This window comes from Vigna unguiculata, chromosome 5 (genome assembly GCF_004118075.2).
Source record: "Vigna unguiculata cultivar IT97K-499-35 chromosome 5, ASM411807v1, whole genome shotgun sequence".
Taxonomy (NCBI): domain Eukaryota; kingdom Viridiplantae; phylum Streptophyta; class Magnoliopsida; order Fabales; family Fabaceae; genus Vigna; species Vigna unguiculata.
This window is the reverse complement of record NC_040283.1, coordinates 21,509,362-21,526,561: the sequence shown is the minus strand read 5'-3', so window position 1 is coordinate 21,526,561 and position 17,200 is coordinate 21,509,362. Positions and strand designations below refer to the sequence as shown.

The 17,200-nt window shown below is 28.6% G+C and overlaps 1 protein-coding gene across 1 annotated transcript; it reads left to right on the top strand.

Annotated features, from left to right (window-relative positions):
- Positions 1–410: 410 nt before the first annotated feature.
- Positions 411–16,665, top strand: LOC114184477 (probable 2-isopropylmalate synthase). Its single transcript, XM_028071786.1, has 14 exons — positions 411–718; positions 2,551–2,763; positions 6,164–6,377; positions 7,104–7,184; positions 9,610–9,702; positions 9,800–9,886; positions 10,012–10,112; positions 10,696–10,729; positions 11,469–11,543; positions 11,926–12,009; positions 12,100–12,234; positions 13,603–13,748; positions 13,840–13,930; positions 15,958–16,665. Exons 1-14 carry the CDS (start codon positions 411–413, stop codon positions 16,663–16,665), a joined length of 2,370 nt encoding a protein of 789 aa, XP_027927587.1.
- Positions 16,666–17,200: the final 535 nt, after the last annotated feature.

The following is a 17,200-nucleotide window of genomic DNA, read 5'->3' as shown; positions in this document are numbered from 1 at the left end:
ATTTAATTTTACAATAAATTCATTAAAATATATTAAAAATAATACAGATTTAAATAACTAATAATTGAATTTGAAGAATTGATTTTTTTTTTCTTTCTTGCAGCTTAGTCCTAATTCATAATATTAACCCTCTAGGCAAACGAGAGACTCATACTAATACATAAATATGTAATTATAGTATTTGCCACGGAACGATGCAGAAAAGACATACTGAAACGCTTGGTTTTTTATTTATTTATTTATTGTAGAATGATAATATTTAAAAGATAAATATAATTAAAAAAAAATACATCAGAAATGATCCCAGGTTTGTGTGCATGCAACTGGTCTCATAAAACAGGGAGTAATAATAAGAAACAGCATTTCCCACTAAAAAAGAGCTGAAAAGCAAAGCTTTCAAATTGGCATCAATGGCCACCAACAGCTCCACTCCACGCCGCCGCCCTCAGTACTTCCCCCACCACATTCCAAACCCCTCCTACGTCCGCATCCTGGATACCACCCTCCGCGACGGAGAGCAGTCGCCCGGCGCCACTATGACCTCTCAGGAGAAGCTTCGCATCGCTCGGCAGCTGGCTCAACTGGGCGTCGACGTCATTCAGCCGGGCTTTCCCTCTGCCTCTCAGGACGACTTCATGGCCGTCAAAATCATCGCTCAGGAGGTCGGCAACACCGTCGATCACGACGGACACGTTCCCGTCATTGCGGCCTTCTGCAGGTACCACTATTAAAATTATATTTAACTATGAATTTCGAAATATTATATATAAATTTATTAATAATAAAAAAATATTAATTATATAATAGGTTTTCATAAATTTTATTAAATATAATAATTTAAAAAATAAATTCTTCATATTTACTTCTTAAAAGAATGAAAAAGTAAGTTAAAATTTAATTCTCCAACATCGAATTCTGATCTAACTGTTTTTTTATGATGTATAAAAATAAAGGTTAGAATTCACTTTTCAACCAAATTTTGATTATGAACAATAAATACTATTATTTAATTAATAAATTGTATTTAAAATCATATTACATTGATAAAAATTTCAGCAAATTCTGATTGTGAAAAAGAAAAATACTATTTGAATAAATGTTATAAATAATATGCCATGTAAAAACTTTTATCCAAAACCAAAATACTTTAGAAGAAAATTATAAAAAATTTACGTGTCATTCCAGATTCGTTCTCTCAAATAAAAGCTAAGCATTTACCATAAATATAAAAATTTATAGAAAAACATCCTTGTAATTTATTATTTATTACAAATGAAGAAAACTGACGATAGAAAAATTATTAAAGTAAAATAAAAAAAATGAAATATAAATTTATAATTATATATATTTTATTGATGAAATCATAAACAAAAGTATTTAGTCATATTTGATCACATAAACAATTGTAGGACACTAAGAAAATATTAGAAAAAATAAAACCACGGGTACAACTAATGTGGTATGAACTGAATGTCCCATTCTTCTCATATTTTTTTTCATTGTGGATTGATCAATCATACATTAGCAAAAGCCAAAAGTAATTTTACTGATGTACTTCTTTGACAATTGAACCAAATTAACTTTAAAGTCCGTAAAAGGTCGAAGTTAAAAACATTATTTTAATGTAAATTTTACACAGAATAAACTTACATATATAAGCAACTCCCAATATTTTATAAACAACACTATCAGAAATTAAATCAAAACATGACAACTTTCAGATCAAGATCTTACATACAATAACTGAGTTTTTTTTCTTTCTTATATATACACACTTATCTTACTCTTTTCTATGCAACTTAGAATATCCAACTAACACTTTTATAAGAACTATAATTAGAAAATTCAGATAATTAAAAGTAGTTTAATTTTATCGGGTTAACTCAAAATTAAGCTGGTATGAAGCATTGTCCTATTATTATGGATGAAAGTGAGTTGGGATGGCATGCGCAACATTTATCTATTATTTGTTCTGTCTAAAAAAAATCTTTATTATTTATAAATTGAGTAGTGCTTACACACAAGAATATTAATATAAATAAAAATTATTTTTCTTAAAAATAAAATTTAAATATGTTGCGTTAAAATATAAATTTAAAAAAAGAAATGAATTAAAAAATAAGATGAACTTCATATGTTTAAATAAAGAAAAAATTATTAAATATTCAGGATATCATAATACTGGTATCTGTCTCATCAACAAATAGATATTATTAGATAGTTTTATCTTCTGCTTTGCTATTTATTGAGAATATTGATTTACTATCCGTTATTTAACAAAGTTTTCGTTATTCCTACCCTATACATGTTAATGAATTAAGGTGAATTATTTTTACATGCTTTTTCGTGGAATTTAAAGATGGTGTTAAATTAGAGTTCAGATTTTCTACTGTTGAACATTAAAAATATATTATATTAATACTTTAAATATTTTTTTAATATATTTTAAAATGTAAAAATTAATAATAATTAATATATTATAGAGATACAGTAAAAGATAAGAGAAAAAAAACTGGATCGAGAAGCCAAATTGGATAAATTGGTATGTAGGTGCGTTCGGGAAGACATTGGCGTTGCATGGGAGGCTGTGAAACACGCGCAGAGGCCTCGCATTTGTACTTCCATTGCGACCAGTGACATTCACATTAAGCACAAGTTGCGAAAGTGTAAGAAGGAGGTTATTCAGATAGCTAGGGATATGGTCGCCTTTGCACGGAGTTTGGGTTGCAATGATATTCAGTTCGGTGCTGAAGATGCTACCAGGTAACTTTTTAATCTTTTTCACTCTTGGTGTAAACTTTTTAATCTTTAACATTCGTAATAATTTCTTTAGGTTTCAGAAAAGAAAAGTTGTTATAAAGTTTTTTTTAAAAAAAAAAATGAATGTATTTTGTGTGACAGAAAACATAGAGTTTTATATTTTGTAAGGAAGTTGAGAATTCCCATCGGTTTTCATCTCTTAATTTTCACTTCTGTTTTATGTTTTCATTATCTTAAGTTTCACTTCTATTTTACTCTAACGTTAGAGTAAACTTATCCCATTTGAGCATTGCTCCTTTAAATAGACAAACTTGGTTTCTTGAGGATTTTCACCTCACTTGAGAGATAAGAACTTTATAAGAGACAGAGTATGTGATTTCTTTATCGCTCAAGTACTCAATAGTGCAGTGAAGTCCTTACACTACATTATTTTAAGTCTTGGCTACAGTTAAAAAACGTTATTCTATGAGGTCATAGTCTAACAAGCATTTTAGACTACGATTTCCAATCGCAATCTATCATTCATCATAGAATACAATTCATATAAAGAACCATATCCTATTCATATTCAAGTAGGCTATAGTTTCCTCAAACACACAATTTATAAAATTTCAAATATAATGTAACATTCAAATAGGCTATTGTTATTTTGTGTATCCGTAGTTTGTTGGAATACTAATAGACTACAATTTTTGAACGTAATCATAGCCTATTATCATTCAAAAATCTTAAACTTATATAGACTACTGCTTTTGAATAAACCACTAGCCTACGTATAACTATTGGTTACGGTTCATGTAAAAACCATAGCCTACAATGATGTATAGGCTACAATTTTGCACTTAACCATAGTTAATGAGTTTTTTCTTTAATATTTTGTTTGGTTTTAGTTTCTTTGCGCATAATTGAGAAACTTGAATAGAAAGAACACAAACAGAAGCAAAAAAAAAAATCTAGAAACACACCGACATTTAGAAATGTCCAAAATAGTAAAAAATAAATATTGAAATTATCAAGAATGTGTATTTACATAGAAAAAGATAATTACAAGTTATCCACTACTAAAAAAAATCATATTTTATACTAATTTTGTTTTAAAACAAATTTTGTATGGAATATTTACAAATTTTGTTGTGAAAAAGAATTTACAAAAATTGCTACCAATTTTTTTGCAAAATATTTTGTATAAAATACTTTTCGCAACAAATTTTGTAAGAAATACTTACAAATTTTATAATTTTTGTAGGAAATAATTACCCACGAAGGAATTACGTATCAATTAAGATTCTTAGAAAAAATGACAGAAAAAAGTATTTTCTTGCAAATTTCTTTAACAAATTTATAAGAAAAATCTCATGTAATGTGAAAATTTCTAGTAGTGATCTAGCCTAAATTGTTCTACAAATTTATAAGATATTTTGCACAAATATTCCTTACATAACGAATACAATGGTTGGGAATTGTCGAAATGTTAGACAAAATAGAATTAATTCAATTAGTACAGAAAAAGGACAAAGATTCTTTTGTACCGTAAATTAAGTAGATCATTACCTCATTTCAACCTCTTTGAATAACAACATCAACAATGGTTGTTATCTATGGCATAACATATATATCCACATTCATATGAGCCCATTTATAAAAAGAAGAAAACAATTATAATTGAAAAAAAAAAAACTAACCTTAAGGGACAATAATACTAACTTTTTTTATCTTGCAGTTGATATGCCTTTCAACATCTTATATATGGTGAATGCACTATAAAAAAAATAATAAAGACACCAATTAGTGATGGGAGGCTCCTCCTATGACTCAAGCAAGTTGAATTTGTGGAAACTTAATATTATGATTTAATTGTGACATTTTACATAGTTCATATACAAAAAGAAAAAAAAATGTTATTCATGAACTAAATTGACATTTTATTAAATAAATTGATATCAATTCTTAGACTATATATGAGTTTCTTTTTTATCGACAAAGAATAAACTTAATTAAAAAGAATATTTGAAGGGTACTCTAATCCTTATACAAAAAGCATTGTTATACACATTTCTAGTTTAAGCATCCTATCTCCACCAAAACAAAAGATTCCACCTAAATCAAAACCACATGAACCACCATTGTGATTCACCAACAAAGAGTAAAAGCGGTATGTATGCCTCCTTAAGTATACGTATGGCATATTCCTGCGTGACCAGCACAAGTCCAATCCTTTTGCTTCATACCTATACCCTTTATGCAGCGTCAGTTTATAAAATACAAAAAAGACAATAGCCAATCACTATCTAACTCTGTCAAAATTATATATCTATATAATATCAAAGTGTAAACAATTGGACCTTCATGAAAAGGTTGTTTGACCATTAGCAACATTCCAATTTTAAAGGCTCCGACGTTCCGAGCAGCTCCTTGGTTTAGCTGCAACAGTCCCTCATTCACACTGCTCTACACTCCTCCAATGCAATAAACATATCAGCCACATCTTCATCTCATCCCCATGTGTATTCCGAACAACAATTTGGTATGTTTGATATATTCCATTATGAATGTTTTGCTGCCCATAGTCCATGCAAACATGAAGAACAGTAATTCCTTGGTGTTTAAGTCGCTGCAAAAAGAAAAAGAACACTCTTCTACATGCTTCATTCCTGCAAAATACAAAGAATTACTCTCTCCAACTCTCCTCATTCCAATAAATAGCAACAACCCCTTATTGTCTACCCTAATGTATGACTGTATTAAAGAGAATTTCAATGTCACAAAACATTTTACACCTTCTAATGAGCTATATAGGTGTTGCAAAGCATTTGTTTCGCCATCACAAGATATCACCCTCACCTTACCACCACTTAAACATTGTTGAGCTAATTGTCTTATTAGTCCTTTCTCTAACCATATATCTTCCTACTTCCCTTTCCTTATATCGTGTACTATTTTGAACTTTTGTATGTATACCTATATTTCTTATTTCTTAGGATTAAAACCAATTTATTTTCATAAATATTTTAAGTATGTGATTGGGCTCAAACACCAATCTGAATATATAAATTACAATTTTGAATACTTGTTAATTATCAACCCCCATGTTTTTAGTTGTACCATTGTAAATATTTTTTTAGCATCTACCGTTTCATCTCTAAAGATAATATTATTTCTATGATTTCAAATTATTTAAACTATTATCATTTACATGCATTTTCAAACACCATTTTGTTTACCGTTCAACTTTGGAAGGTAGGGGATACAAGTGTTCTACATAATATAAGTTCCCATATCATTTGAAATCGAACAAAATTTAAAATTTAGCCTCTAAATCTAATATGGGAACTTATATTATGTAGAGGATCTTTTGTTGTAAGTATTTTGCATTGATGAATGTGTTATTTTTGTATGAGAACAGATCTGAAAGAGAGTTTCTATATGAAATTCTTGGAGTAGTGATTGAAGCTGGAGCAACAACTGTGAACATAGCTGACACTGTAGGCATATTAATGCCATTCGAGTTAGGAAAACTGATAACTGATATAAAAGCCAATACACCAGGAATCGCAAATGTTATTATTTCCACTCACTGTCATAATGATCTTGGTCTTGCTACTGCTAACACCATAGAGGTATATATTCTTTTCTAACAAAATTTTTAATATTCCTGCACAATCATGTTTTCGCATATTAAAAATTTATAGATAAATAGTTAATTCACCACAAAAACTATTTTAGTTTTAATGTAAAAAATATATAATCTTAATACAAAAATTTTGTTCTTGATTGTGTTAATTTTTGTTTGAATTTCGTTAATAATCAATGTAATTGAAATGTATGTTCTCTTGATAACTGTTATACGTGTTTATTAAAGAAAAAATTAATATTAATATGAAATATTTATTTTTTAAATTAATTATATATTAAATATGCCTAATAACTATTAAAGACCAAACAAATGCTTAATTAACTTAATTATTAATAAAATTGAAATAAAATTAACATATTTTTGTACTAAAATTGTAATTTTTTATTATACTAAAAGTGAAATATATCTATATAAACTGAGATTTGTCCAAAACTTATTAAACAAAATATAAACATGGAGGGCAAATAAAACCCATGTAAAAAAAATTTATATTTAGGAAAAAAATTTGAAAGAGAAAAACAAAAAATGATTTCTTTTATCAATGTCGAAATGAACTCATAAAAAATTTACATCATATTTTTAATTTTTTTATCCTTTTAGCTTTCGAGTAATTTATAAATAAACTCACATTTAAAAAAAAAAAACTTGTAAAGTTTATTTAATCAATTAAACGAAATTGCAACTTTTAAATATTGAAAACTATTTTCAGGGTGCTCGTGCAGGTGCTAGACAATTAGAAGTAACAGTAAATGGAATTGGTGAAAGGGCTGGCAATGCATCATTAGAAGAGGTGAGTGTCGATATTTTATTATGTAAAGAAATGAATAATTCAATATTTTTCCTGTTGCTTTATTTCTCAATACATTTTCTTAATTATTAATTAAAATAATTACTGTTAAATACTTTTTTTTTTTGTTTTTTCAAGACATTGAATATATTTAATTTTTCAAATAATATCTTTAATTAGTTTGTAAGTGGATTTGGAAAAGGATAAATAGGCTAATATAACATATGGCTCATATATAATTGATGATAGTTATCTCTTTGCACAAATGAAGAGATTTTTGGGTACTACTTCTTAGAGTTTATAGCTTCTTACTTTCTTTCAAATAGGGTTTCAAATGAACTCTTTTCTTAAAATTTCATGCTTATATTTATTATTGTCTCTCCATTTGTCCTATTATCAATTTATTTACAATGTTATTTTTTTGGTTTTTGTTAGTGTTTAAGCTTTCATTCTAATTTTTTATAAAAAGGTTAAACTAACTATTTCTTTTTTAATTAAAAAAACCTTAAAAAAGTTGATAAACTTACCTATCTAAAGTCTAAATCAAGAAAGAAAATGTTCAATTGAAAGAGAAGCAAATCATCAAAACAATCCGCAATCTTTTTAAATGATGAAATCACTTTCAACACAAAAACTCTAATGTTTTTATGTTCTGTTTTATCTTTATTGTTGGCTGGTAAGGTATATAATACTTATTTTAATTGTCTACAACCATAGTTTGAGAGTTTGAGTTTGTTATATATAAATATTTTTAAAAAAAGTAGGATACCTCTAATACTCTACTATAAATGTTAAAAAAAAAACACAAAACTCTCATAACTTTTCAAAAAAAAAAAAAAAGCTAAAAAATGGCTAGAATTATCATAAGAGTTATGTTAAGACTACTCAAAACAGTTAATCACTACAAGCAAGTTACCCAAAGATAAAAGTCACAAATTTGTATGATTCAATTTGGTCAAGTACATAAGAACTAAAAAAGAGCGTGTTTTCAATATTTTTGGGGAAGGGATCTTTGAAATTTTTGTTTCCGATAACTAAACTACTTTATTTTCACCTTTCTTTTGTTGTTTTTTTTTTCTCTAAAACATTTCAGTCAATGCATTTCTTTTTTATCCCTTATTAAAAAGAGCATTTAATATAAAACTATGAGCTTAAGATCAATTTGAATTTACAAGCAAACGATATATTCTTTTTATAAGCAATATCTAATATATAAATAAAAGAATGAGAACTCACATATAATACCAGTAAAAATAAATGAGATGAAAAAACGATATAAAATATATAAAAAGTATCTTTAGTTCTTTAAGAATCTATAATGTAATAAAGAAGAACCTCAGAATGCGTGTAAACTTATCAATCTCAAAACAATAAAAACAATCTCAAAAATATACCGTGTGCAGAAAAATACCAAAATGAGATATTGAGAAAAAAATGAATCTCTTATAATTAATAAAAGCAGGTGTTATAGTTATGCCAACCTAATACCATTAAAAACTTATTATTTCATTACAAAATCTGCTTTTAATTCAAATTATATATAAAAATTAAAAATTAAAGATTAAATAGAGTAAGGATGTTACACGGAGAATTAAGAGAATTACTTATATATTTTTTAAGAACAATATTTTTTATATAAAGAAGTTGATTTACATAAAATAATATAAAAAAAGGTAATTTCTTTTGTTGTCCAAGTGAAGATGATGAGCAAATATAATATATTAATTTGTTCTACTAATAGAAAACAAAGGTATGTCGATATTATTGGATTTATTACGTTACAATATATAATTATTATATTGATAAATATTTGTCTTTTAATTCTGTATCATTGAGTGGCTTAATTACATTTTGAGTGATTTATATATTTATGTATTCTTAAAATTGAGTTTTTATGATATCTTTTTGTTTTATGTAGTGTCTAAAAGTTTTTTATTTTATTTTATTCAACTATTCTAACATTTGGTAATTTTGTCAACAACATGATGTGACTCACTCATTAATCAATTCTCTCATTCTCTTATATCTCTTCCAATTTGTTGTTCAACTTACTTTTGGATAGGAAATAAATGAGTTGCTTGACAAATTGAAAAATATTAAAAAGAAAAGAACAAATGAATTAATGGGTAAGTCAGAAACAACAAAAGTAAAGATCATTAAGTTATTTCCAAAATCATACAATAGACTATTTGAATAAATTCAGACATATAATAGAATTTTTTTTTTGTAAATAAAGACTTAATTAAAAAATATATGAATTTATAAAATACTTAAAACTTAATTAATTTTTAAAATTGAACACTTGTTAATTCCAACTTTTATAATGGTTATATATATATAGGAGTAATTGATATTTAATAAAAATTTAATAATTAATTTTTCCTTAGTCTTGTACAAAATTACGTTATTAATTTTTTGAATGTATTAGGTTGTGATGGCCTTGGCATGCAAGGGAGATCATGTCTTAAATGGTCTGTATACAAGAATCAATACACGAAGCATATTGGAGACAAGCAAAATGGTTTTATTTATTTATATATTTAAAGTCTTGCTCAATATTTTGTATTTCTTTTTATTTCACTTTGCTCTTTTCAAATTTTCATAACTAATATGAATAGGTTGAAGAATACTCCGGTATGCATTTACAACCTCACAAGGCTCTTGTTGGAGTTAATGCATTTGTCCATGCTAGTGGCATTCATCAGGTTAATTGTGTTTAATTATATGATTAAAAGTTTTTCAATTTCATTTATACAACCCTTGCACAATTTACATGAAACTAGTTTTAATTTTATTCAATTTTTTTCATTTGTTGATTTGTACCTTGCAGGATGGGATGCTAAAACATAAAGGTACATATCAAATATTATCTCCTGAGGATATTGGGCATAAAATAACGACTGAAATTGGTATTGTGTTGGGAAAGCTGAGGTATGCAATTTACGTCTTTTTCTCGATATTTAAAATATGGTGAAGTGAAAAAACTATTTTCTTTCACAAGTTTGTGTTTTAATTTTGGTGTAATCAATTATTATTTTAGATTGAAAAAAAAGACACTTCTATGATTTGTTCATAATGTAGAAACAAATTTACAATTGATGTGAAATGAGATATTTTTCAACGTTATAGCATGTATAATTGCAAAAACCCGTAACCAGAAAATATTATCACACCAGTACAATAAATACATATGTACGTGCATACATACATAAACATTACAAAATAAAATTCCTACATTATTAACTTCTCAAAACTTCCTCATTTTGAAAACCACTTGCAGAAGAATCTGATTCAATAATAAGTGTAAACATGTTAAGTAAAAAAATAATATAAGGTAGGACTCTGTAAATAATAAATGCAGTTAAAATTAAATTTTTCTTTGACGGAAATTTTGTTAAAACTTTTCGTAAAATATTTTTTTTTCTTTTATTAATTAGCATGAATTCAATCCATTTCTGTTCATTGTTGACTTGTGTTCTATCCATTTCTGTTTTCTTTATATTTGGTCGTGTAGTGGACGCCAAGCTTTGAGAAAGCGACTAGAAGAGGTATACAATTTTTGTTTTTGTGTTCTGATAGTGAATTTTATGAAAGAATGTAAACTTTAGGACGATAAAGAATAGCATGTTTAGTTTCTACACACATGTAATTTACATTTTAATATTAATCTCATTATATAACTTTTTTGCCTCAATAAGATAAATGAAAATTCCACCAAAAATAGGTGGTTGTATAAAGTTTTTCATAGCATGCTTTTCTTTGTTTATTCCATATGTATTTGTATTTTTTTCCTTTTCTTATGTCATGATATTTTCAACCATAATTTTTTTCAAGTATTTCCTGTGTGGGTTAGAACTCAAAGTACATAGGTTTCATCGTGAAACTCAATACTTTCTTAGTGTATTCTCTCTCTCTCTCTATATATATATATATATGTTAGGAAAAAATGTCTTATTCTATTCTATGTTTGAAAAAAAAAAATATTTTGACCTTTTCTTATTTAGAAATTATAGTTATTGTATGACAAAAACAACCCATTTATTTTATTTTTCTAAAGAATTTTATACGAAAGTGAAGTTTATACATGTTATATTAAAATGACGGGTTTTATAATCAAAATATTCTTTTCAAAAATAATAAAATTCAATTATGCTTTACAAAGGACATCAATTAATAAAAACTTTCCTTAAAATGTTTTCAATTATTTTATTGAAACACACTATAAATGCTAAAAGTATATTTAATGCTATCCTTATTTACGTAGATTATTATTCTTTATTGTTTCAGCTGGGTTATGAACTTAAGGATGAAGAAGTTGATAGTTTGTTTCTGCCCTTCAAAGCAATGGCCGAGAAGAAAAAGGTTAAGATATAGTGATTTTCTTTTCTCTATATATATGGGTGGTGTGCGTGTGCAAGCATATTAAACGATAAAATGAAAACTATAAATTTAAGTTACAATCATGTATGAAAGATTAAGATTAAAACTTAATAACTAGTTAAAAAGTTATATCCGATTTTCTTTTATACTATATATTTTGTTATAAGAAAAGTTATGTTCTTAAAAGCTTGTCAACCTTAGGACAAGATTATCAAGGAATGGAAACATAACGTGTATTACAATAATAATAATTATCTTATAAGTCACACTAGTAATTATTTTTATTAGATTTAAGTTACATTAACTGTAACTGATTTTTTTGTGGCACATTCTTATTCTTTGATTTCCATTTTGATGTTGATAGGTTGTAACTGATATCGACCTGAAAGCATTGGTATCATATAAAGTTTTCAATGCAGAAGCGATATGGAAACTTGGTGATTTACAAGTATACTTAAAAATAAATGTGTTTGTTTAATTTGGAAAAGATGTTTGATGGCTTAATTAACCTGAAAATAAATAATATTTACAATTGTAGGTGACTTGTGGGACTTTGGGTCTTTCAACAGCAACAATAAAACTTGTTAATATTGATGGCACTACACACGTGGCTTGTTCAATTGGTACAGGAGTTGTGGATTCAACTTACAAGGCTATTAACATCATTGTGAAGGTTTGAAATTTATTACCACCTTTTTCACTACTATCTTCATTATTAGACATCTTGCAACATATATAAACGTTTTGCCTTATACATGTTATTTTATCTAGACGGTAAAATCGTCCAACCTTATCTGTTTTAGCATGTTTCGTCATTCACTCGTAAAAACAAAACAGATAGGTTGTCTCGTCAAAGCAAAACGTGTTGGATCTGTCTCTTTAAAGGACAAACGACATGCCAAATTTTCAAAATTTTAGTTATTTTTTTATTTTTTTAAATATATATACTAAAAATGCTTTTTGGTAGTACAAGGAAATCACACTTTTTGCAAAAGTAGATACACCGTCTTTGTTTATTTCAAAAATTATATAAATAATAAATTCACCATCAACAACATAGGTCACGATTAAATTCAAAACTGATTTCTTAATTCTTAATAGTAAACTAACTTTTACTTATTCAAAACATAAATAAATAATAAAATAAAACAATAGTCGTAAACAACTAACACACTCTTCCTTATTTTAGGAACTACAAATAATCTCAAGATATCAAATTTGTTTGCCGGCAGGACGTAATAAATTTATATGTTATATGCTCTCTTGTTTTGCGATAGATAAGAGTTACAATACAATCCTTTGCACTTCTCTGAAAAAAAAAAAAAAGATTGATATCGAAGTGTTTAGTTTTTCTGTAAAATATAGGATTATAAAAAATAATTATTGTAGTTTGATCGTCAACAAAGATTTTAGTGTCTTTATTATGTTCAAGATTAAAATCACTCGATCACAAGGCTTGATTAACAGGAGCAGTTATAATAATAAACTCTGTTTCGATAGTAGATTGAGGCATTGTTTCTTATTTCTTTGAACTCCATGAAAAAATTTAATATCCAAGACTAAGAAAATATCCTACGGTGTTTTTCCTATCATCAATGCATCATGTTCTGTCATTCTCAAATAACCTCAATAATTTGAAATCCTTACTTTTCTTGAACTTAATGCTAAAATTGGTATACATTAGAATTTTAAATTAAAAAATAATATAAATATAATTAAATATTATTATTTTAAGTTGTAATTTAAATTGAAAAATAATACAAATATAATTAAAATATTATTATTCTAAGTTGTAATATAAGTGTATTTTTGTTGTTGTTGTCAAGATATAACAATATAAAAATTAAAACAAATACAAGGCTATGATGTGCAAAAGCACATAAATAATATTATAAAAAGAAAAAAAATACATAGATCAAAATCACTATCAAAACTCATAAAGAAATCAAAAGTCTTCAAGTCTTCCAACACATCAATCTTTACTCACTCTATATTCTTTTATTTTTTTCACATCTTACTCTATTTAATCTATTTTATGTAGGAAGCTATAAAAGTTTTGGAATATTCATTGAGTTCAGTGACAAAAGGCATTGGTATAAGTGCCACTGCACGTGTTGTAATTTGTAGAGAGAATAATCATTCATCTACTGATGCTTTCACTAGAGATGTTACTTATCCAACATTTAGGTATGCTAATTGCACAAGTTTATTTCTTTAGTGTATCTTACTTCTAAAAATCTTATGCTTATAGTAATAAATTCTTACATTTCTTATATAGTGGAACCGGAGCAGAAATGGATGTTGTTGTTGCAAGTGTTGAGGCCTATCTTGTTGCGGTGAACAAGTTGTTACGATGCAAAGAATCATTTGTACATTCAAAATGAATTCAAGTTAATGAATTGTTTTGAATTTGTGTCACTTGAAAACAAAATGTCAAGAATCAAAAGTTATATCTTGCTTTGTCTTTAAATTGCAATACAATTAGCCACTAAAGTATTATGACCATTACTTTCAGGGTTGGTGAAACCATTAAGGTGAATAATGAAAATTGTATGATGTTATTTGAGATAAAGTTTCCGTCTTATGATTACTTCTAAAAAACATTGATAATTAAACATCCCTGATGAATAAATTTGAAATATCTTCCATAACTTATTATTCTCCACAAGATAAAGTTGCACTAAAAGAAATAATGTAAGTTATACTCACGAGTAAAAGAATGTATACATAAATGATTTTCTAAAATAAAGATGTTGAAGAAGGTTGTTTGCATATTAATATTAAATATTGAGATAAGATTCAACTTATTTAACTATTTATATCAAGATAAATTAAATCCTAGCATTTTTTTCCAACTAACAAAACTATAAGGTTAGGTTATAACCTTGATTGAAGATTACATATTATAAAAGGGTTAGTGCCTTTTTATGATTCTCTAGATATAAATTTGATAAATATAAGTCTTTTATTGTATAATAAATGTAAGGGTGAGTATCTTCTACTCATATGACTTTTATAATATTTTTGGTTGCGAATAAATATTCTCTTGTTAAAAATCTAAATGTTTCTTCAGATGGTGTGTTAACATAGTCTTTTTTGGCTCTTACACTTTCTTTGGAGGATGATACTCATAGTAGGATTTACAACAATTAAGTTGACCTCATAATAGTTCCGAGAAAGTTTCTAATTCTTTGAGGTCAAAGGAAGATTGTTTTGCGAAAGAATTAAAATGAGCTTATAAATGAGCTAACATATTTGGTGAGAGGGAAGATTCTAATAATGAAGAGGATGATGAACCAGTTCAAATTACAAAAACACCTAGTAGAGGTAGGCTAAAAAAAGGTTAATACTAATTAAATCTCCTAAAGTAAGGATTACTAAAAAACAATAATGAGATGTGAAAGAGTTGACTAATAAATCTCTTAATATGTTAAGGAATATTATTGAGCTTTAGTTTCCTGCTTCAGTTGACTAATAAAGAGTTTTTTTTTTCATAATAAGCATTTTTCTTTTGCTTATATGCCTGATATAATTTTATGGTGGGCTTGGTGTGGTCCTTCCATATTTTTTTTTTCTTTTTCTTTTCTATTTTAATAAAATCTTCATATTACGGTAATGATGTCTAATATGAGTTTATTTGAAATATACTCTACTCAATGCTAAAATTCTAATTGAGATAAATTAGTTAAACTTTCATATATCATTTCAATAAATTATATAACAATAATTAGTGTGAATCATTATATCGTCACATATTAAATACTTTTATCATTATCAAAACGTACACTACTAGAATTTTTCACATTTCATGGGATTTTTTCTCGCAAATTTTTTTTATAAAATTTTGCAACAAAAGACTTTTTTTTTCTATTTTTACTAAGAATTTTAATTGACAGATATTTCATTCGTGGATAGTTATTTTTTACAAAATTATAAAATTTGCAAGTATTTCTTACAAAATTTGTTGTGAAAAATGTTTTGTGCAGAATACTTTGCAAAAAAGTCAGTAACAATTTATTTCAAATTATTATTTATAACAAAATGTATAAGTATTTCCTAATAAAAAGTTTTCAAAAGAAAATTAATAGAAAATATGTATTTTTTAATGATGTAACTTACATTCACCAGTGCAAAAAGGGCCTTTGGCAGCGGTTGTTTTTAATATTCTGCACCGGTTCGGGAACCGAAGCATATTGGGGCGAGGCCAAAAGGTCATAGCTTTTTGCCTCGGTTAAGAATCGAAGCCATAGAGTCCCCTTCTGCCTCGGTTTTGGGTACACCCGAGGCCATAAGGGCTTTTTTCGATACCCTTTTGGCCTCGGTTTTGGATGCACCCGAGGCCATATGGGCTTCTTTTTCTTCCACCACTTCCCTTTCTGCTTTTTCTGCCTTCCAGCTTGACCCCCCTGCTGCTGCTGCTGTTTCAAACCCTCTCTTGGGTCTTGTTCCGCCCAACCCTGACCTCTGGGCTCTACGTAGGTCAGAGAGGGCCTCACTCTCTGATCCTTTGAACAGTGCAATGCAAACCCTACAGACCATGGAAGCCATGAACGTTCACGGTAGCCTTGCCTCTTCAATTGAGTCGCTCAGCAACATCAACCAGGACTTGCACCTGAAGCTGCAGCAGCAGCGCATGGCGACAATGATGTTCGGTGGGGACAGCCAGAAAGGTGAGAGCAGCGTTGCGCTGAATGGGTTTGGGAATCAGAAGTTGCTACAACCGGTTTCGTTTCAGAACCTTGCGATTTCGAAGCCAGAGAACTTGCCAGCTGGCAGTTCCATAAATGGTGGTCCAAGTCGCGTGGTGGTCTCGCGTGGTGGTGGACGGACGCGAGACGAGACGGCGGCAGGGGGCTCGCGTGGTGGTCCCGCGTGGTGGTGGCTGGACACGAGACGAGATGACGGTGGCAGGAGGCTCGCGTGGTGGTCTCGAGTGGTGGGCTCACCGGAAGTTGCGGAGAGAAGAAGAAACAGCGACGATGGCAGCGCAACAGCGGCAGTGGCAGCGGCAGCACGAGAGGCGGTGGCAGTGGCAGCACGAATTTGCAGAGAGAAATGGCAGCTGCGCGCGCGAGGAAGAAGGGGTTCTGTTTTTGAGCCCTAATTAAACAATATGGCCTCGGTTCCACTTAGAACCGAGGCCTATAACCAGTTTTGGCACCGACTTTTCCCCAACCGAAGCCTATAGGTCTCAACGTCAATGGCATTTTTGAAATTTCTGGCAATCTTTTTGGCTTCGGGCCTCCTTAACCGAGGCCTATTACAGCGCTTGGCACCGGTTTCTTCAGAACCGAGGCCTATAGCAGCGTTTGGCACCGGTTTTTCGCTGAACCGAGGCCTATAAGTTGCCTTTAATTTCAAAATTGCCACTGCACCGTTATATGCTTCGGTTGCTGGTCAACCGAGGCCTATAAGGCGAGGTAAAATCGCAATTCTGCACTAGTGATTTAAATTAATACATCCTATGTATGCAAATAATTTTTTTCTTTTTTTTATATACACACACATGTATTTATGTATCTCACTTATGCGTCTCTGACTTCCCACAATTTCAAAACAAATGTTTTCACATATTCCCCAACACGGCCCAATTTTCTTTATCCCAAATCTATTTCACTCTAGAGTTTTCCAATAATCTT

What these genes read in the sequence shown, in the direction of transcription:
- LOC114184477 (XM_028071786.1), top strand. Translation starts at nt 411, where the DNA reads ATGGCCACCAACAGCTCCACTCCACGCCGCCGCCCTCAGTACTTCCCC. An exon ending in CTACTGCTAACACCATAGAG is followed by an intron (nt 6,378 to 7,103) that starts GTATATATTCTT and finishes AACTATTTTCAG; the next exon opens with GGTGCTCGTGCAGGTGCTAG. An exon ending in ATTGTGTTGGGAAAGCTGAG is followed by an intron (nt 10,113 to 10,695) that starts GTATGCAATTTA and finishes TTGGTCGTGTAG; the next exon opens with TGGACGCCAAGCTTTGAGAA.